This window comes from Lepidochelys kempii, chromosome 24 (genome assembly GCF_965140285.1).
Source record: "Lepidochelys kempii isolate rLepKem1 chromosome 24, rLepKem1.hap1, whole genome shotgun sequence".
NCBI lineage: Eukaryota > Metazoa > Chordata > Testudines > Cheloniidae > Lepidochelys > Lepidochelys kempii.
In genome coordinates, this window is record NC_136403.1 from 262,060 (window position 1) to 284,588 (window position 22,529).

Here is a 22,529-nt window from a genome sequence, read left to right on the forward strand (position 1 = left end):
AACTTCAGAGCAAATGAAGTGACTGCAAAGCATCTGAAGAAGTGGGTTTTTTACCCACGAAAGCTTATGCCCAAATAAATCTGTTAGTCTTTAAGGTGCCATCGGACTCCTTGTTGTTTTTTCAAAGTGGAATTACTCTTGTTCCAAGGAGGAGTACGTACTGCGACCTAAGATGCTAAATAAATCGCTTTGAAAACCATTTTTGTGTGGACACAAGGTGCTGTAGTATAGCTATTTACTACAGCAATGGAAGGGGTTTTTCATCAGAGTAGTAAGTCCACTCCCTTGAGGGTTGGTAACTAGATCGATGGAAGAATTCTTCCATTTGACCTAATGGTACATACACCATGACTCACTTAAGAGATGTAGTTAAATCAACCTAGGTCGATTTTTCACACCTCTGAGTGACCAAACCTAGATCAACCAAAGTTTTAGGTGTAGACCAGACCAAGGCCTAATACTCGGAACTCCATCTTAATTCAACAATGCCATCCCCTTCAGTGCACTCAAAGAAGTGAAAATTGCTCTTAACTTTTATCTTCCAATGCTACATTTCATAACGTAATGACAACTATAGTTTTAAAATTTCAGTTTTAGCATTTTCACCTATGATGCTGAGAATAGAAAGGTGACTTACATACTCAGAATTTCTTTTTTCAAAAGCAAACTTCTATATATTTGACTTTAAATCAGAATTATGTAATACATATTAGAAAAAAAACAAATATTGAAGTGTACACAACACACCTACAGAAATGCAGAATGTAAGAGAAAAAATTGAAACTATCAGCAGATTCAGGAAGTAAATATTGTGTTGCTTTACACTTAGGTTTTCTTCACAAACATGACTATAAACATTTTAAAATGAAAATTTAGATTCTTGAAGCAACCATTTGACAAATATTTGACAATGAAAATATTAGTTGGCTATCACTGCAAGTTATTCATACTGTTATTAAAATAGTTATTCATACTGTTAATAAAATATGAACACATTAAAGAGTACCCTGTGTCTTTTATCTTGCTACAATACCTAAATTAGTCTTTTTCGCATATTGGAAATGAGAAATATTTTTTCTCTTGGGATCTTATTGGGGTTATCTAAAGTGATTATAACTCATAAACTAACATTTACTTGAAAATTCTCAGAAATCATTTTGAACATTTAGAATAAATGTTGTAAATTTGGACTGGGTACACTTTATTACTCATTCATAGGGGGTTTAATCTCTGCTTTAAATTCTGATCTCAGTGCAACCTTCAATTATGGAGCCACTATTGCATAAAAACATAAGAATGGCCATACTAGGTCAGACCAATGGTCCATCTAGCCCAGTATCCTGTCTTCCAATAGTGGCCGGTGCCACAGGCTTCAGAGGGAATGAACAGAACAGGGAAATTTGTCAAGTGAACCATCCCCTGTCATCCAGTCCCAGCTTCTGGCATTCACAGTTTTAGGGACACATAGCGCATGGGGTTGCATTCCTGACCATCTTGGCTAATAGCCATTGATCCTCCATGAAGTTTCCTAATTTGTTTTTGAGCCCAGTTATATCTTTGGCCTTCACAACATCCATTGGCAATAAGTACCACAAGTTGACTGTGTGCTGTGTGAAGAAGTACTTCATTTTGTTTGTTTTAAACCAGTTGCCTATTAATTCCATTGGGCGATCCCCTGGTTCCTGTGCTATGTGAAGAGGTGAACAACACTTCCCTATTCACTTTCTCAACACCATTCATGATTTTATAGACCTCTATCATATCCCCCCTTAGCTGTCTCTTTTCTAAGATGAACAGTCCCAGTCTTTTTAATCTTTCCTCATATAGAAGTTGTTCCTTACACCTAATCATTTTTGTTGCCCTTCTCTGTACTTTTTCTAATTCCAGTATATCTTTTTTGAGATGAGACCACCAGAACTGCATGTGGCATTCAAGGTGTGGGCATACCATGGATTTATATAGTGGCATTAAGATATTTTCTGTCTTATCTATCCCTTACCTAATGGTTCCTAACATTGTTAACTTTTTTGACTGTTGCTGCACACTGAGCAGATGTTTTCAAAGAACTATCCATGATGATTTCAAGATCTGTTTCTTCAATGGAATGGCTAATTTAGACCCCATGATTTTGTATGTATAGTTGGGATTATTTTTTCCAATAAAGCCTTTCCAAATCCCACGTATCCAACCTCCAGCATGTGCAAAATGAGGCTACCCCTTCCTACCGTCTCCCTCATATTGACCATTTCTACACTGTCCAGTCATCAGCATAGTTTACAGAAGTTTCAGGGCTCCTCTACACAATGCTAGTTGCCAACAGCCCATAGGCACCATTTCAGCAAATAGGGATTTCTGGAATTTATATGGTCGGGCATAGGTGCTGGAACTAAGGGTACTGGAGGTATTGCTGCTGCACCCCGTGGCTTGAAGCGGTTTCCATCACATAGGGTTTACAGTTTTATTCAATGACTGTCAGTACCCCCACTATAAAATTGTTGTCAGGAAGATATTCCTGCACCAGGGGAATTGTTAGCTGGCCGGGGAATGGTTAGCTGGCCAGGCAATCCCAAAAAATGTAAAGGGACCCTACGGGGACCAAGAATCTTGCCTATAATGTTAAGAATTCATAACACAACTATTTTTATTTAATACAGGTAGGAGTGTGTTTTGTAAAATTAGCTGCTGTACATGTTTGCTGACATATTGGAGACCAAAATCTGTCTGTAGACTTCTGTGGAACACAATGGAATGAACAGCACAGGTGGTAAATTCAGTGAAATTATACAACCCTAAAGAAGCATGCTTTACATCCCAATGCTATTTTTACTTTCTATTGATAAAACTGCAAATGGGCACATATTGTGTGGACCTTAAATTTAGATTAGCAAAGACCAGTTTAAACTGCATGAAGAAATAACTATTCTAAGAATTCACATCCAGTTTAAGCAATGTGTGGAAAGTCATAGAGTCAGGTAACTCTAAGAAATATTTTAAGTCTTTATTAACAAATTATTTTTATATATAAACACACACACACACACAGCCTTTCAAAGGTTCTACTTAATATTTTTATAAACAGCAGCTAAAATATTTCCAAAAGCAAGAAGTGGAAATGTTAGCATGAACGTTATCATCATCATACCTATATCTTATATAGAGCTTTTCACCAGTTCTCAAAGCACTTTACAAAAGTCAGAAACTCAGCTTACATTTCAGGAAGATTTTATGTAGAATAGCAAATGCTATTAGCCACAATTTTCAGATTCAGTAACAAAATCATAGTGGTTTATTTGAGCGATGCTGTGGCCTAGATGATTAGGCAATGGCTATGGAACCAAAAGATCTGTGTTGTAATCGTTGGTGTGGTGTTGAATTTGCTATATTTTTAGAACTTTTTTATCAGTATTTGAAATTAACGTGGCTGTGAGTGCGTGTACTAACTAAGATATGTAGTGACCGTGCATGTTTTCAGGTGAGCACTGAATGAGGCAAAGCTCGTCAGAAACCATTATTAGCTGCCCGCTCAAGCTCAACATGGATGAAACAGCTCTTAGTCTCCCCACCCCACTCCCCGAAAATCCTCCCCACTACCTCCTTTCTCAGTCACCATGGACAACATCAACATCCTGCCTGTTTCCCTATTAGAATAGAAAAGCATAATTTCTTAGAACTACTGTGTCCTTCAAGCTCTTTCCTGAACACCTGTATCCTGCAAGCTAAAGAAATGCTTTTTTAATTTGTGCCTCTGTACCAAAGCACAATAATTTTTCTTTGTCTACGTAAAAATTCAGTTTGAGGTTTCAGATCCAGTATAGACTTCATCTAAGATTATTCTATCTGGCTGCCAGGGAGGAAGTTTGGTTAGGCTTGGAGTTTTTAATTAAAAAAAAAACAGATCTAGATTAAATTAAAAATTATACTGTGCTTTTTTGGGACTGGATGAAAAATTATTTTAGTTTAATTTAACCCTTGGCTATAAGTGTTTCAAAACAAATAAAAATCCTCAAACCCAACACCACCCACACCAAACCCAAACCAGATTATATAGATATACATATTATAGAGGTACCGGAAAGTATCATAATGCCATGAGATAAACCCATGGTATGCCCACACCTTGAATACTGCATGCAGTTCTCATTGTCCAATATAAAAAAAGATATGTTACACTTGAAAAAGTACAGAGAAGGGCAACAAAAATGATTAGGGATATGGAACAACTTCCATATGAGGAGAGATTAAAAAGACTGGGACTGTTCATCTTAGAAAAGAGATGACTAAGGAGGGCTATGATAGAGGTCTATAAAATCATGAATGGTGTGGAGAAAGTGAGTAAGAAGGGTTTACCCCTCAACATAACACAAGAACCATGGGTCACTTAATGAAATTAATAGGCAGCAGGTTTAAAACAAACATAAGTACTTCTTCACACAGTGCACTGTCAACCTGTGGAACTTGTGGACAGAGGATGTTCAGGCGAAAGGTATAACTGGGTTCATAAAATTAAATAAATTCATGGAGCATAGATCCATTAATGACTATTAGCCAAGATGGTCAGGGACTCAGTGCCATGCCCCATGTGTCCCTAAACCTGTCACTGCCAGAAGGTGGGCCATGGGATGGATCACTTGATAATTGTCCCATCCATTCCCTCTGAAACATCTAGCACTGGCCATGGCTGGAAGACAGGATACTGAGCTAGATGTATTGTTGGTCTGACCTAGTATGGCCAGTCTTATGTGCTTATGACCATCTAGTCTCACCTCCTGTATAACACAGGTCACACTGATAAATGCAAAGTAATGCACTTTGGAAAGCATAATCCTAACTATACGTATAAAATGATGGGGTCTAAATTATCAGTTATCACTCAAGAAAGAGATCTTGGTGTTATTGTGGATAGTTCTCTGAAAACATCCACTCAATGTGCAGCGGCACAGAATGCTGGAGATCATTAAGAAAGGGATAGATAATAGGACAGAAAATATCATGTTGCCTCTATATAAACCAATGGTACACCCACATCTTGAATACTGTGTGCAGATGTGGTTGCCCCATCTCAAAAAATATATATTGGAATTGGAAAAGGTGCAAACAAGGGCAACAAAAATTATTAGGGGTATGGAACAGCTTCCGTATGAGGAGAGAGTAATAAGACTGGGACTTTTCAGCTTGGAAAAGAGATGGCTATGGGGAGATATGATTGAGATCTATAAAATCATGACAGGTGTAGAGAAAGTAGATAAGGAAGTGTTGTTTACTACTTCTCATAACACAAGAACTAGGGGTCACCAAATGAAATTAATAGGCAGCAAGTTTAAAACAAATAAAAGGAAGTATTTCTTCACACAACGGACAGTCAACCTGTGCCAGAAGATGTTGTGAAGGCCAAGACCATAACAGGGTTCAAAAAAGAACTAGATAAATTCATGGAGGATAGGTCCATCAATGGCTATTAGCCAGGAAGGGCAGGAATGGTGTCCCTAGCCTCTGCTTGCCTGAAACTGGGAATGAGCAACAGGGGATGGATCACTTGATGATTACCTGTTCTGTTCATTCCCTCTGGAGCACCTGGCACTGGCCACTGTCAGAAGATAGGATACTGGGCTAGATGGACCTTTGGTCTGACCCAGTAAGGCCGTTCTTATAGAACTTCCCTAAATAATTCATAGAGTATATCTTTTAGAAAAATATCCAATTTTGATTTGAAAATTTTGAGTGATGGAGTAGCCATCATGACTTTTGGTAAATTGTTCCAATGGTTAATTACCCTCACTGTTAAAAATTAAAGCCTTATTTCCAGTCTGAATTTGTCTAGCCTGAACTTCCAGCCATTGGATCGTGTTATAACTTTCTCTGATCTATTGAAGAGCCCGTTATTATTTGTTCCCCACATAAATACTTTTAGACAGTAGTCAAGTCACTCCTTAATGTTCTCTTTGTTAGACTCAAAGAGCTCAATCTGTTTATCTTATAACTATAAGTAATGTTTTCTAATCCTTTAATCATTCTCTTCTCTGAGCCCTCTCCAATTTATGAACATCCTTCTTCAATTGTGGGCACCAGAACTGGACACACTATTCCAGCAGCAGTTGCACCAATATATAGAGGTAAAATAAACTCTCTGCTCCTACTCGAGATTCCCATTTATTCATTGCAGAATCACATTAGCTCTTTTGGCTACAGTGTCTCATTGGGAGCTCATGTTCACCTGATTATCCATCCTGACCCCCAAATCTTTTTCAGAGAAACTGCTTCCCAGGAAAGAGTTCCCCATCTGGTAAGTGTGGCCTTCATTCTTTGTTCCTAGATGTATACCTATACATTTAGCCGCATATTATTTGCTTGCACCAGTTTACCAAGAGATCTGGATTGCTCTGCATTAGTGACTTGTCCTCTTCATTATTTACCACTCCCCCATCTTTGTAATCTGAAATCATTATCAGTGATGATTTTATGTTTTCTTCCACGTCACTGATAAATGTTAAATAGCATAGGGCCAACAAATGATCCCTCTGGGACCTCACTGAAAGCACACCCGCTCGATGAGTATTCCCTGTTTACAATTGCATTTTGAGACCTATCAGTTAGCCAGTTTTTAATCCATTTAACATGTGCCATGGTAATTTTATGTTCTAGTTTTTTAATCAAAATGTCATGCGGTCCCAAGTCAAACACCGTACAGAAGTGTAAGTATATTATGTCAACGCTGTTACATTTTTTTGATGAAATCACAAGTTTGGAGGATAAAAAGGTATCAGGTTAGTTTGAAGGCTCTATTTTCCATGAGCGTACATGGATTTTCATTAATTACATTACCCCCTTTAAATCTTTAGTAATCAAGTCTCATGTCAGCTGCTCCACTATCTTGCTAGGAATTGATGTTAGGCTGAGAGGCCTATAATTACCCGGGTCATCCCATTTACCCTTTCTAAATATCGGCACAACACTAGCTTTCTTTCTGTCTTGTGGAACTTTCCCCTGTGCTGCGAGACTTACTGAAAATCAGCATCAACTGTCCAACAAGCTGCCCACCAGCTCTTTTAAACTCTTGGGTGCAAGTTATCTGGACCTGCTGATTTGAAAATATCTAACTTTATTAGTTTTTGTTTAATGTCTTCTGGAGATCCTAGTGGAATGGAAAGAATGTTACCACCCTATGATGAGACGAGATCTTCTGTTTTCCCCCAAATACAGAACAGAAATATTTATTGAATACTGCTGCCTTTTCTACATTATTATGGATAATTCTACCTTTTCCATCTAGTAATGGACCAATACCATTTTTAGGATTCTTTTTGTTCCCAATATATTTTAAAAATTCCTTCTTATTGTCCTTAACTCTGCTGGCCATAGATTCCTGCTTATGTCCTTTTGCTTTACCTGTCAGTTTTCTACAATTCCTGACTTCTGGTTTATATTCATTACTATCAACTTCCCTTTTCTTTCACATGTTTTTTTCCTATCTAATCAGTCTAGCTGTCTTTTTTTTATAGCTGCCTTAACTTCCCCTCTAAACCAGGTTGTTTTTTTAACCATCAGAGCCTTCTTCCTCAGTTGTGGGATTGTGGCTTTTGGGGCATCTAATAAAAAAATGTTCTTAAATTATTCCCAATTATCAGTCATATTTTTCTGATTAAATTCTTCTTCCCAGCTGATTTGGCTTATAATTGTTTTCAACTTTGTGAAATTGGCCCTATTAAAGCACCAAGTATTTATATTATTGATGTGGATTTTATTCTCCTTGCACTTTATAAATGTGATCAAGTCATGATCACTTGTACCTAAAAAAACAGGAGTACTTGTGGCACCTTAGAAACTAACAAATTTATTAGAGCATAAGCTTTCATGGGATACAGCCCACTTCATTGGATGCATAGAATGGAACATATAGTAAGAAGATAGATAGATATAGATATATACACACACACATACAGAGAAGGTGGAAGTTGCCATACAAACTGTAAAGGAGGACTTGTGGCACCTTAGAGACTAACCAATTTATTAGAGCATAAGCTTTCGTGAGCTACAGCTCACTTCCTCAGATGCATATCGTGGAAACTGCAGCAGGCTTTATATATACACAGAGAATATGAAACGATACCTATTCCCACCCCACTGTCCTGCTGGTAATAGCTTATCTAAAGTGATTTCCAGCACAAATGCAGGTTTTCTCACCCTCCACCCCCCCACACAAATTCACTCTCCTGCTGGTGATAGCCCATCCAAAGTGACAACTCTTTACACAATGTGCATGACAATCAAGCTGGGCTATTTCCTGCACTTTGTTGTCATGCACATTGTCCTGCACTTGATTGTCATGCACATTGTGTAAAGAGTTGTCACTTTGGATGGGCTATCACCAGCAGGAGAGTGAATTTGTGTGGGGGGGTGGAGGGTGAGAAAACCTGCATTTGTGCTGGAAATCACTTTAGATAAGCTATTACCAGCAGGACAGTGGGGTGGGAATAGGTATCGTTTCATATTCTCTGTGTATATATAAAGCCTGCTGCAGTTTCCACGATATGCATCTGAGGAAGTGAGCTGTAGCTCACGAAAGCTTATGCTCTAATAAATTGGTTAGTCTCTAAGGTGCCACAAGTCCTCCTTTTCTTTTTGCGAATACAGTCTAACACGGCTGTTACTCTGAAACCATACAAACTGTAAGAGGCTAATTAATTAAGATGAGCTATTATCAGCAGGAGAAAAAAAACTTTTGTAGTGATAATCCAGATGGCCCATTTAGACAGTTGACAAGAAGGTGTGAGGATACTTAACATAGGGAAATAGATTCAATATGTGTAATGACCCAGCCACTCCCAGTCTCTATTCAAACCCAAATTAATGGTATCTAGTTTGCATATTAATTCAAGCTCAGCAGTTTCTTGTTGGAGTCTGGTTTTGAAGCTTTTCTGTTGCAAAATTGCCACCCTTAAATCTTTTACTGAGTGGCCAGAGAGGTTGAAGTGTTCTCCTACCAGTTTTTGAATGTTATGATTCCTGATGTCAGATTTGTGTCCATTTATTCTTTTGCATAGAGACTGTCCGGTTTGGCCAGTGTACATGGCAGAGGGACTATTTAACATTCCAATCATGCAAATCATCCCTTCAAATTTCAGTAATACCAACTAGAGTGAATTTATGCTCATAAATGAACAATTCCAGTTCATCTTGTTTGTTACCCAGGCTCCTATAATTTGATGAATAGGCAGTTAAAGATTTTTTTTCTCTTCATGTCCCTAGGTTGTTTGATTAATATTATTCTCAGCATCTCAGTATTTTTGTGCTGAATGCTCATATCCTCTGTCTTTTTACCCTCCACTTTTACTATTAGTTTAATGCCCACTTAACTATTCTAGTCAGTCTGTCTCCGAGAAAATAGCAGAGGCCATCCAAGCTATACATCTGCCTTTCACTATAGAAGGTGTACCAGTTTCCCACAAAACCAAAACCTTCCTCCCTACAACACTTACCAAGCCAGAATCTGCTATTGTCTATCTTCCTTTTTTCGTTTGTTTTTGTGTTTATACAGCATCTAACACAGGGGACTCTTAGGCGCTGCAATAATACAAATAATTAATGGGGCAGTGCCACTTCTTAACTTTTATTAATAATTTAGTGGCCCCTTCATCGCACTTACTTAAGGCTTTCGAAAGTTGAGGCGGGGGAGAGAAGAGGGATTCCAAAACAAAAAACTTGTTTCAAAAAACAGTTGTGGTTGCTAAGTAAGAACAATGTTACGTCATTTACAAAACTCGAGCAATTATTGGTAAAGAAAGAGAAGTTAAGTGTATCCTAAATCTTACACTCCTCACGTAAACATACATATTATTCTTATCAAGGATAATTAATTTTCATTGCTTGCTGTAGTTTAGTATTAGGTAATCATGCATGCTTATTGGACAGCTTCAGTGTGGACATCTCAGCATGATTTAAAGTTATTAAAAATAAAATAAAAGGGAAGAACATATAGGCATAAATGGCAGTCCCTAAACAAGACATCCAAGATAAGGTGTTTGTCTGTGAATGTCTCCTGTTAGCTCTCTTTAGTAAAGACCCTTAGTATTATACCTAGGTAATTTGTTAGTTAGATCAACAGGAAAATAAGAAATACTTCATTGAGTTATAAATCCCTATTTGCATCCATTAAAAACAGTGCAGACTTTTCAACCACAATATGCAACAAGAGGAAGTGAAATGCTAAATCAGCTGCATGTGGGCCAGCTTAGAACTGCAGAAACAAAAAAAAGGAAAGCAATAGTCTGGATCTAAATCTATAGGGCTGACAGTGAACCTCACCGAACAAACTATTGCACCTTTAAAATGCTTTACTCATTGAAAGCACACCCTACTACTGTGTGGTTGGTCAAACCAAGAGAAGTGAGCTTTGGATTACTCCTTTTCCATTTAAGGGAGCATATGCTTCCACACTGTTATTTTGGGAAATAAGAGTGGCACCTTGTTTAGTCTCCAAGGCTGTAGACAGATCATGGCTGCCCCCACAGCTGTCTATTTTGTGTGTGCAAAGGAAAAAAGCTCCTCTGAAATGTGAAGCCTCAGTACAATTTACATAAGATTGCAGCTGCCATGGAAAAGCTGGGCTCAATGCCAAACTGTTCTCTATATTACAAAAATCCTTCTAGCACTAGTAGCTTCCAAAGCAAACAACTGAGTAGTACCTGGAGGCATCAACCCTCTGAAACAGGAGGGCCTGGAGGGATCTGACCTAACAGGTTTTTGCTTTAGAAAGGACTTTAATCAAGAACACATCGCTGCTTTGTGGAAGACTGTTTGATTTCTGGAGTCACTTCTTGGGCCAGCAGGGCAGTGAGCATTGTGGAAAGTGACATTCAGCTACTGGGGCCTAATCTATGCAGAGAATTTTAGACAATTCTCCCACCCGTGATCTACCACAGGTACTAGCAAGGATCTAAAAATGTAATGTAGGCTGACCACAGACATATATACTGCCATGTTGTCTGACCTACTCTGAGCAATGTTTGATGACATGGTTATTTGTCTATACTAGCATTCACAACATTGCTGGAACTGTTGGAGTTGGACTGATACTGGATTAATAGTGGAAGACTTACCTAAATTATCAATGTAGAGACAGCCTGGGAGGCAGTTTGAAGACAGGTCTGCAACCAAGAGGTGGGAGGAAGTGGTAAATGAGTCTAGTTTCTTTGGTTTAGTATTGATGGGCAGTGAAGAGGTTAAAGTCTGCAACATTTCAGGAAAATCAGAAACTCTAATTGTGCCTCCAAAGATTATCTGTATATGTTTTAGGTGATGATTAAGATCGAAGTATTTGAAAATAGTAAAATATCTAGTTCTCCAGTTATTATCAGCTATATGTATCACTTTTGAATTCAAGGGTCAAAGGGCTGTCAGCAGCTTGCCTACAGTCCCCTCTTCTAAAATGAGGGAACTGTAGTTAATGGGAAGGAGGTTGGACTGTCAGTCCAGAAGCAGCTAGGATTAAAAATGTCCTAGCCACTGAGGCTACCAGATCTTTGAACTCAGGATGCTTTTTCACATTTGCTGTATTGTCACTGGTGGCTGGTCCCCCTTTACATCACCCCTCTGCTATCACTGTGACCCTTCAGGTGCCCATCCTCACTATCTCTTATCTATTATGTTTCTCATTAATCTTCCCTTCCTCCTTTTCCATTTCCACCTCCCTCTCACTTAGCTTCCCTTTAGGCACTCCTGTCTCTCACTCCTGCAACTTCTCCTTCCCACCACGCCCCTCTCACACTTCAACCCTAGTGCTCACACACAAACTCCTACCTTTTATAATATAAATTAAACAGTTTAAAACATATCTTCAAAGAAGACAACATTAAATTCATTAAGATGGTTGCAATACTTCCTATGCAATCATACAATCTTGCTATTGCAACCCTTGTCCTCCTCTCACATTCCCCATGCCCTTGTTCATCATCTTTAATCAAATTATAAGAACTTCAGGGCAGGACCCGTGTGTTTTTATGTGTCAGGAAGGCAATTTACCACACTTTTGGGTGCTGTGAAACAAATAAGTAATGAGTTATGAGAAACTAAATCATAAAAATAGATAATTGTTCAAACCTTAGTAATGGTATATGTTTATAAGCAGAAGGAGGACTCCCTTTGATGTTGAGAGATCTGTGAAGTGAAAAGCCTTATTACTTCAGCGGTATTCCCAGGTTCATCTAGGAACATTTTAGAAATCACTTTTTTAAATGATCAGAATTATTTAATTTTTTTTAATCCTAGCTTTATTTGAACACCAGACACTCTTGTTGCAGTAAAGAAGCTTTAGGGATTCAAAATATTTTGATTGGCTGAGCTCCTAAGTAATTGATAATGGAGAAAGGTGATGAAATATTGTCTTTGCAGTTCAGTTGACTGTTTACATAGTTCAGCAAGTTAATCAGTCAGACAATAGCATGTGAGTGATTTATTTTTATTTAGATAAATCACTTGATGTCACCAACCCTCAATTATTTAACATTCTAGAGCAGGGGTGGCCAACCTGTGGCTCTGGAGCCACATGCGGCTCTTCAGAAGTTAATATGTACCTCCTTGTATAGGCACTGACTCTGAGGCTGGAGCTAGAGGTGCCAACTTTCCAGTGTGCCGGGGGGGGGTGCTCACTGCTCAACCCCTGGCTTTCCCACAGGTCCTGCTCCCACTCCGCCCCTCCCTTGAGTCTGCAATGCCCTCGCTCCTCCCCCTCCCCCACAGAGTCTCCTACATGCCACAAAACAGCTGATCGGGAGGTGTGGGGAGGTGATGATTGGGGGGGCTGCTGGTGAGTGGGAGGTGCTAAGAGCCAGGGGTGAGGGGAGCTGATGGGGGGGCTGCTGACGTATTACTGTGGCTCTTTGGCAATGTACATTGGTAAATTCTGGCTCCTTCTCAGGCTCAGGTTGGCCACCCCTGTTCTAGAGAATATGGTAAACAAAGAGCTGTTCTGTTGATCCAGGTTATAAATGTTGCCTTTCATAATGGTTTGTAACTACACTAGCAGCCTATTGATATAGAAGGCTCCTAGGGAGACAAAATATTCTCAATATCAAGATGTCTCTGTTAACTGGATTTGTTTTATTTGATATCCAATGAACAAAATGAAATTGGTTTCCAAAACGTGTTTGTTAAACCAGATATTTTCTGTTAACGTACCTGTGATTAAGTGATTTTTTTTTTGAACTGTAAAATTCAAAATACTTGGTTTCCAAACTAGGACAGAGGCCTGGTTTCTCGAGTTGCAGGCAAAAATACAGATTTCTTCCAACCTCTTGTCTTTAATTCAGCAGTAGTTTCAGTTTATTTCTCTACACACACACACACACACACACGTTACATGTTACACGTTTGACAGTTATTGTCTGTGGGCTTGAAATATGCACTCACCCAGCATGAGGAAGAAGCTTTTCAGGGTGAGTGCCATCAATTTCTGCAGAATCTATGCTCATTTAAAAACAAAGCTTCAAGATCTTGACCACCCATCCCATCAAAGACTAGTTTGATCTGCATCTTTCTCCAAGAATATATTGCAGGCAGTCAAAACCTGAGCACATCCTTTGGGACTTGGTCCAAATTAGTACCTGACTTGAAGAGGACAGTTCGAGTTCTTATAGTTTGAAACAACTTTTCAAATGTGACCTGAGGGTAAACTAAGTGCAATGCTGTTTTCCTAAATCTGCCAACAGACACATGAAGTATTTACTGCTGCTTAGAGCTTTTTAACCTGGAACAAAATGAAAATTGATCAGCCTTCTCCATTTTCACTGCTGCTGTTCAGATCCTTTTTGGAAAATATTCCAGTTTTGTGAAACTGACAAGAATTAAATCAATTTTGCTACAGTGCTACTTGAGAAAGCTCTGAGTTGAACCGCAGTAGAGGCTAGCGCTGGAACTATTCACTGAGGAGCAGGATCTATAAGAGAGAGTTGGGAGAAGTGTAGTGTAGCTGAGGCACCTTTCTGAAGAAAACAAGAAGCCCTGGGTTTGAAGGAGGGACACACGCATATATAGAGAGAGAATGAGAATGTGCACCTTCTCCCTTCTGATGGTCAGAGAGTTTGCGATTTATCACTCTTGCTAGCCAAAGACTTTTACAAAATATGAAGCAAACTGAGCAGGGTCCTGGGACAGTATCTTGGTAAGATTTCTAGTATATTTCCATATCCCAGCAGTTCAGGGAGGCAGGGATTGCCTCTCATTTTGGTTTTGCCCCAGACAGTGAGGTCTCAAATATTTCACTGTCTAGTAAAACTTCCAAGCCCTATATATGGGAGCATGGGTGGGTGTAAGAGGGAAGAGATTGATAGGATACATTTGAAAAGAGAAGCACAGCATGTAAAGAGATATTGGAGAAGAAAGGAGAAACATGAAATATCGGGTAGGAGTCAGAGTCCACAAAGTAACAAAAGGGAAAGAAAGAGAGCTATAGGAGGAATGGAGAAAAAGAGAGACGGAAAAGAGGAAATAGACTATTGGCTAAAATTTTTGAAAATAGGAGCCAGAAATTAGGCTCCCAAGTGTCAGTGGACTGGGTCATAGGCAGTTAGGCCTAATGGTCAGAGTCCAAGTGCCAGAGACAAGGGGCAAGACAGAGTTGAAGTCAGGAATCAGAGTCGAGGGTCAGGACCAAAGTCAGAGCCCGAATGCAAGAGCCAGGGGTTGAGGTGGAGTCATAATCAAAGCCGAGGGTCAGAGCCGGATTACCAGGAGTCTGTGATGGCAGAAGCAGAGCTGGTTCTGAGATAGGAGCAAGCCTGGGTGCAGAACAGGGTCTGGGCTAGAGATGTGGAGGAGGAGGCTCGGAGAGACAAGCTTAGGGAGGCAGAGACCCATGGGCATGTGCATTGAGCAGCCAGAGGATAGCTGCTGCTCTTAGGTTTAAGAGCTGGCCTGCTGGCTTCCTCAGCCAATCAGGCAAAGTGGTCCATCAGGCAGCCTGGCTGGCTCATTAAGGTATCAGGAATACTGAGCAGATGTGGCTGAGGGCCTTACTCCTGACACCAAGTCCGTATATAGGTGCCTTAGTTATGGGATTTTCAAAAGTGCTTAAGTGAATTAGGAGCACAAATCCCATTGACTTTACATGAACATAGGAGCCTAAATTTAGACTCCTTTTTTTAATCAAAATTTTGGCTGCTGAAGAATACATAAAACAGTGGGTGAAGCCACATAAGAACATAAGCCAGGAAGGGAAAGAAGATCTATCAAAAGCATGAGACTGGAGTAAGTGAGACTGGTCAAAAAGGACACTGCTAATATATTACAATACACTCAATTAACATCACTGGTATATCTCAACAATTTTGTTTTGCAGTATTTGAGCAGCTCTATTGCTTGTCACCTCCTGTTCACCAAATAATATTAAATGAATTATGGTGACATTTAAATATATTCAACAAATATTTTTTCTGCTATTTGGCCAGCCCAAGTTAGTTTTGTAAAATTTATTAAATACAAAATTGATTGTCAATTAAGTACAGTAAAAATAAACAGTATACAATTTTTGTATTAATTAAAATGTCAGGGAGGATAGTGTTGGGTGGGCATGGTAGCACCAATATTTTTCACCCTGGGTAGTAGGCTTAATCTCAGGCCAGTAGGTATCAGGTAAGTTTCTTCAAGCCTTGTACTTACTACTTCATTACCTGATAATTATAAGGAATGAGTGTCCGTTCCTCCCCCAGCTCCCAATAGAAGTTAATACATCTCATGCATTTCTAGGGTCGCTATTGGAAGTGGTATATAAAAGATGAAAATCCTCTGTAAGGAAAAGGTTAATTTACTGGAACATCTCCAAAAGATTTAGTGATGTAATGGATTATTGTATTAGCGTAGCTTTTCACCTCTAGAGACTAGGTTTCAAATATGGTTTGAGCCACAGCAGCAAATAATTTTGGTAGTCTGTAGTCCTCATTTTTCCAGTGCACAAACCACCATGCAGTTTGGTATATTTTAGCGCAGTTAGCAATCTGCTGTGATGAAAGCCCATCACCATTCCAATCAGTAGAAGAGATTAAATTACTTGGACTGGGTGCTGCGAAGGTGTGTGGGTGATAGTTGTTTTATAAAAGCCTGTACATGTCCACTGAAATGTGTTCTTTTAAAAATGATACAGTCCATTGAGATGCAACTCTCATTCACAGTGATCCCTTATCAAACAAGCAGTGATTAATTACATCAACACTATAGGGTAGTATGATTAGAGAAAATTTACTTTTGTTTTTATTTGGTTTCTAAAGTATTTTTCTTATTTAAACTTTTAGGACCCTTCAAAGTTTTGCAAGAAATCTGGAGAAATTGCAACAGTTGAATTCCGTGCTGAGGAAGACATACAAGGAGAAACAAGTCCTGTATCAAAGAAGCTTTCTCCACTACCCACTGAAATGACAGATTATGTAACGTCAGCTCCTTCTACTCTTGTTGGTAGCCGTGATCCTGACTTGAAGGATAGAGCACAAGTTAATGGAGCAACAACTGTAACAGAAAAATTGGCTCAACTTATTGCAATTTGCCCCCCCTCAAAGTCTTCCAAAACAAAGCAGAAGAAGCCAGGAACTGGAACTGTATCTGGGTTGGTTAAAAACTCTGGGAAGAAGCTACCAGGAACTGGAACTGCAGCTGGACTGGTTAACAAGGACTTAGTAAAGAAATTGCCAGGAACTAGCATTGCTGCTGGATTGGTTAACAAGGACTCAGGGAAGAAGCCACTGGGGACTGGCACTGCAGCCATATTGGTTAACAAAGACTCTGGGAAGAAGCCACCAGGGATTGGCTCTTTAGCTGGAGTGATTAACAAGGACTCTGGAAAGAGGCCACCAGGGATTGGCACTCCATCTGGATTAATTAACAAGGATTCTGGGAAGAAGCAGCCAGTGACTAACTCTGTGGCTGGATTAGTTAATAAGGACTCTGGGAAGAAACCACCAGGGATTGGCACCCCAACAGGATTGGTTAACAAGGAGCTGGTGAAGAAGTCATTGGGGATTGGCACCCCAGTGGGATTGATTAACAAGGAGTCGGGGAAGAAGCTGCTGGGGATTGTTACCCCATCGGGATTGGTAAACAAGGAGTTGGGGAAGAAGCTGGTGGGAATTAGCACCCCAGCAGGATTGATTAACAAAGACTCTGGAAAGAAGCTGCTAGGGATTGGCACCCCAGTGGGACTGGTTAACAAAGACTCTGGGAAGAAACTGCTGGGAATTGGCACTTCAGCAGGATTGATTAACAAGGACTCTGGAAGTCTGAAAGCTGATTCTCTCTGTCCTGCCTCAGAGCCCTTCAAGCTTTCTTGCAGTACAAACCTCAATAATCTTGAAAGCCATGAGACTACAGATTTACTGAAAGATAATATCAGCAGTAAAACTTTTGAGAAACATATTATAAGACAGAATAAAGACAATATCTTGGAAAAGATTTCAGTTCGAAAAGAGGTTGCTGGTATAGACAAAGAAATATTTAATGAAGGAACCTGTATTCAACAGGACAGTTTCCAATGCAATGAAAAGGGGACTTATGAAACATCTAAGCATGAAAAGCAGCTTCCAGTATATTGCACTTCACCAGACTTCAGGACAGGAGGAGCTTCAGATGTATCTACAGCAAAGTCCCCATTTAGTGCTGTCGGAGAGGGAAACCTCCCATCACCCTCACCCACAGTATCTGTTACTACCTTAAACAGGAGCCCCACAGCAACCTCCTCTCCGTTAGCTTCAAATCCATCACATATAAGTACCACCACAGCAGATCTCTTAGAAGGAATTTCTGAGCAGATTGGGAAGACTCAGTTTTCTTCTGACAGTACACTTCTGAACCTGAATAGATCATCGAATCACAGTCTGAGCACTGATTTTAAAGGTGTGGATAAAGAATTAAATGATTCAAAAGCCACACACACAGACACCACAAGAACTAATCCTTCCATAGGGAAAAAAAACAGTCTGACAACTGAATCAAATGTTCATGCTACAATCACCTCTTCAGTGGTTAGCTTCACAAGTTTGTTTAATACCAAACAGTTTCTAAAGATTGGTGCAATAACTGCATCAGGGAAACCTTGCCAAGGAGCTGAGGACCTGAGTGCTACTCAGTCAAAGTCTTTAAAGAAAAGAAAAGGAAGGAAACCACGATGGACTAAAGTGGTGTCTAGAAACATATGTCGGCCTCCAAAGGGTCTAGAATTAGAAAGGTCAGAGCTTTTTAAAAACATTTCATGCACTGCACTATCAAACAGTAGTCTGGAGCAGGCTAAGTTCTTGAAAAATATAGGGTCAACTTCATTTATAGAGCATGAATTTGTCAAACATCAGTTGCCAAAACTGAGCAAATCTAGCAGCGGACAGTCTCTTGCTCTGTTAACTGAAGCTGACAAACAGACTCAAAAATTCTATAGTACTCACAAACAGCCCTCCAGTGTGTGTGTGTCAAGTGACATCTTACCAGAAATTTATAAGCCCAAAAGAGGAAGGCCTAAATCAAAGGAGATGCCCCAGCTGGAAGGTCCCCCAAAGAGAACCCTAAAAATTCCAGCATCAAAAGTCTTCTCAGTGCAGTCAAAGGAAGAGCAAGAGCCTCCTATTCTGCAGCCAGAGATAGAAATTCCCTCCCTAAAACAAAGCTTAACAGGACAGACTTTTCCTAAGAAGAGAGGGAGACCTAAAAGACAGATCAGATCAGCTGTTAAAATGAAACCACCTATTCTGTCTGTGGCATCTTTTGTTGCTACAGATAATTCAAACAAAATGGAATCTGAAAGTGATCAGCAATGTAGTGGGGATTTTTTTGGGAGGAAGGACCAGGTCAGCGGTCCAGAGGAAGCTCAGAAAACTCTGTGTAGCATGAGAGACGTTGAGGTAGAATCAGATAGAAAAGTTACCAAGAGAAGTAATGGGCAATTAATGAAAACAATTATCCGAAAAATAAACAAAATGAAAACTTTGAAGCGAAAAAAGCTTTTGAATCAAATCCTCTCTAGCACAGTGGAGCCAAATAACAAAGGGAAAGTGCAATCAAAACTCCACAATACAGTGTCAACTCTTGCTGCCACATTTGGTTCAAAATTAGGCCAGCAGATAAATGTCAGCAAGAAAGGAACCATTTACATAGGAAAGAGAAGAGGTAGGAAACCTAAAGCTGTCCTAAATGGTATTTTAACTAGTAATTCTGCCAGTTTAACTGTTCTTGAGAATACTACCCAGCAAACAGCGGGGACAATACTGGGACAAGTACTTCCTCCTTTGCTGCCTTCAGCAGCTAATAATTCAGAGGTTCTTCCATCTCCAGTGTGCTCTCAGTCTTCTGCAGCAAGTGGGGGGCAGAGCCCTGTCAGCAGTGATGCAGGATTTGTTGAGCCCAGTTCAGTGCCATATTTACATATACATTCCAGACAAGGAAGTGTAGTTCAGACCCTTGCAATGAAAAAGGCCTCCAAAGGAAGGAGGAGATTATCTCCTCCTACTTTATTGCCGAGCTCTCCTTCTCACTTAAGTGAACTGACATCTCTGAAGGAAGCCACTCCTTCACCAATTAGTGAGTCTCACAGCGATGAGACAGTTCCCAGTGACAGTGGAATAGGAACAGATAATAACAGTACTTCAGACCGAGCAGAGAAATTCTGTGGGCAGAAGAAGAAAAGACATTCATTTGAACATGTTTCCCTCATTTCCCCTGAAACCTCAACAGTTTTAAGTAGCCTAAAAGAAAAACATAAACATAAATGTAAGCGTAGGGGTCATGATTACCTCAGCTACGACAAAATGAAAAGACAGAAGCGAAAAAGGAAAAAGAAATATCCTCAGCTCCGAGGTAGGCAAGACCCTGATTTTCTTGCTGAGTTAGAGGAACTAATAAGTCGTTTGAGTGAAATTAGAATAACCCACAGAAGTCATCATTTTATACCCCGAGACCTACTGCCTACTATTTTTAGGATAAACTTTAATAGCTTCTATACTCATCCAACGTTTCCTTTAGATCCTTTGCACTACATTCGAAAACCTGATTTAAAGAAGAAGAGAGGCAGACCCCCCAAGATGCGGGAGGCTATGGCAGAAATGCCTTTTATGCATAGTCTTAGTTTTCCTCTTTCCAGTACTGGATTCTATCCCTCTTATGGCATGCCTTATTCTCCTTCTCCCCTTGCAGCTGCTCCAATAGGATTAGGTTATTATGGAAGGTATCCTCCAACTCTTTATCCTCCACCACCTTCTCCTTCTTTTACTACCCCACTGCCACCACCTTCTTACATGCATACAGGCCATTTGCTTCTTAACCCTGCCAAATACCACAAGAAGAAGCATAAGCTTCTACGTCAAGAAGCCTTCCTCACAACTAGCAGGACTCCACTCCTCTCTATGAGCACCTACCCCAGTGTTCCACCTGAAATGGCCTATGGCTGGATGCTTGAACATAAACACAGACATCGTCATAAACATAGAGAACATCGTTCTTCAGAGCAACCACAGGTTTCCATGGACACTATAACAGCTAACAGCTCTTCCAGAACAGTCCTGGAATCCTTGAAGCGCTACAGATTTGGGAAGGAGGCTATTGGTGAGAGATATAAACATAAAGAGAAACACAGATGTCATATGTCTTGTCCACACCTTTCACCTTCAAAGGGTTTGCTAAGCAGAGAGGAACAGTGGGTAAGGAGAGAGCCTTCGGAGTCCAATTCCTTAGCATTGGGATTACAGACACCATTACAGATAGACTGTTCTGAAAACTCTGCAGGTCTGTCCTTGGGAGGATTTACCCCTAGCTCTGAGCCAGCTACCAGTGATGAACACACAAATCTTTTCACAAGTGCAATAGGCAGCTGCAGAGTCACTAACTCTACCAGCACTAATGGACGTAAAAAATTAACTGACGGCCCTGGACTCTTCAGTGTACAGGAGGCTTCACTCAGCCGACCTCTCAGAAAGGACCCATTGCCTTCTATTGAAAAGGCACTACAGCCACTGTCAGGTAGGAGAGCTTTTTATGCTACCTCCCTTCTTGTTGATGGTATTACTATATTATTGTATTCCATATCTAATAAAATATTTTTAAAAGGTTTGGTGGCAAAAGTTACATTGGCTTATAAAAATTTTCCTATATTAGGAATCTACACCTCTACCCCGATATAACGCTGTCCTTGGGAGCCAAAAAATCTTACCGGGTTATAGGTGAAACCACATTATATCGAACTTGCTTTGATCCACCAGAGCGCGCAGCCCCACGCCCCCCCGGAGCACTGCTTTACCATGTTATATCCGAATTAGTGTTATATTGGGTCATGTTATATCTGGGTAGAGGTGTGCCAGTATAATGGGGTTCTGAAATGCTGTTTGTCACTTTGAGCATCTCCACTGGTTTGGAATACTGTCCTATACAGTACTGGAAACTGTGTATTGTACTGTCTTATGCATGGAGACACTATCAAGATTACCTAAGTGGAATTTCACACAATCCTTTATTACTGTTTTGCTTAACAATACTATCATTATGATTAAGGATGCACTTCCATTATAAGCTCCTATTTTTGATCACTTTAACTTTCTGGGGAAATAGTTCTTTGGATTGAAATTTCTCGTGCTTCATTCTAGTCTAAAAGTAAAGTGTGTTGGTTTTTTTGTGTTTGTTTAATTTGGTAAAATTTTATTTGGCTGGTTTTGAGCTAGCCAGTAATATGCTTTTTTGCCCCCATGCTGTAAGAAAATGTTCAGATTTTTCTTTACTCTTAATAACTCAGTTCCGTTTTTAAAGTATGGTAATAGTCAGAAAAGTAACTATATAAAATTAGTACCTTTTTGTACAACAGATCCTGTATCCTTTTGTGTTCATAAATCATATCTACTTGCTTAACCAAATAAAATATTTTTTTCTGTTTTACTCTCCATGGTACTATAGAGTCAATGCAGTTATGGGAGAGTCAGCTGGATTCTTTAATACTCTGTGCATCGACAGAATTGTTAACTAAATTCCATTGCAGAATCTTTATTACTCGTGACTAGGCAGTTGGTGTGCTTTGACTGCTGCTTATCATAATAAAGTCTCGGTTACTTTGTGCTTCCATCTGTTTTTTGTATCCACCTGTTGTGTCTCATATTATATTTAGGCGTTGTCTTCACTGGACTTTTGTTGGTAAAACTTCTGTCATTCAGGGATATGATTAAAAACACCCCCCGAACGACAAAAGTTTTACTGACGAAAAGCACCGGTGTGAACAGCACTTTGTCAGCAGGAGAGCTCTTCTGCTGACAAAGCTATCGCCTCTCATTGGGGGTGGAATTTTTTTGTTGGAAGGAGAGCTCTCTCCTGCCAACAAAGAGCGACTGCACTGCGCATCTTTTAGCAGCATGGCTGTAGTGGCACAGCTGTGTCGCCAAAAGATGCATAGTGTAGACATAGCCTTAAATTGTAAACTCTTTGGGACAGGGACTTCATTTGGTTACATGTTTACCGTGCTTACTACAATGCAGCCTAGATGCCTGACTGGGGCCTCTAGACCAGAGGTGGGCACACTACAGCCCGTGGGCCAC

The 22,529-nt window shown here is 39.9% G+C and overlaps 1 protein-coding gene across 1 annotated transcript in view; it reads left to right on the plus strand.

The window, feature by feature from the left end:
- Positions 1-22,529, plus strand: part of ASH1L (ASH1 like histone lysine methyltransferase) — a 155,449-nt gene that overhangs the window by 44,013 nt on the left and 88,907 nt on the right. Inside the window, exon 3 of the mRNA XM_073323624.1 lies at positions 16,278-20,973. Within this exon, the coding sequence (XP_073179725.1) occupies positions 16,278-20,973 (4,696 nt within the window). The remainder of the gene's footprint in view (positions 1-16,277; positions 20,974-22,529) is intronic.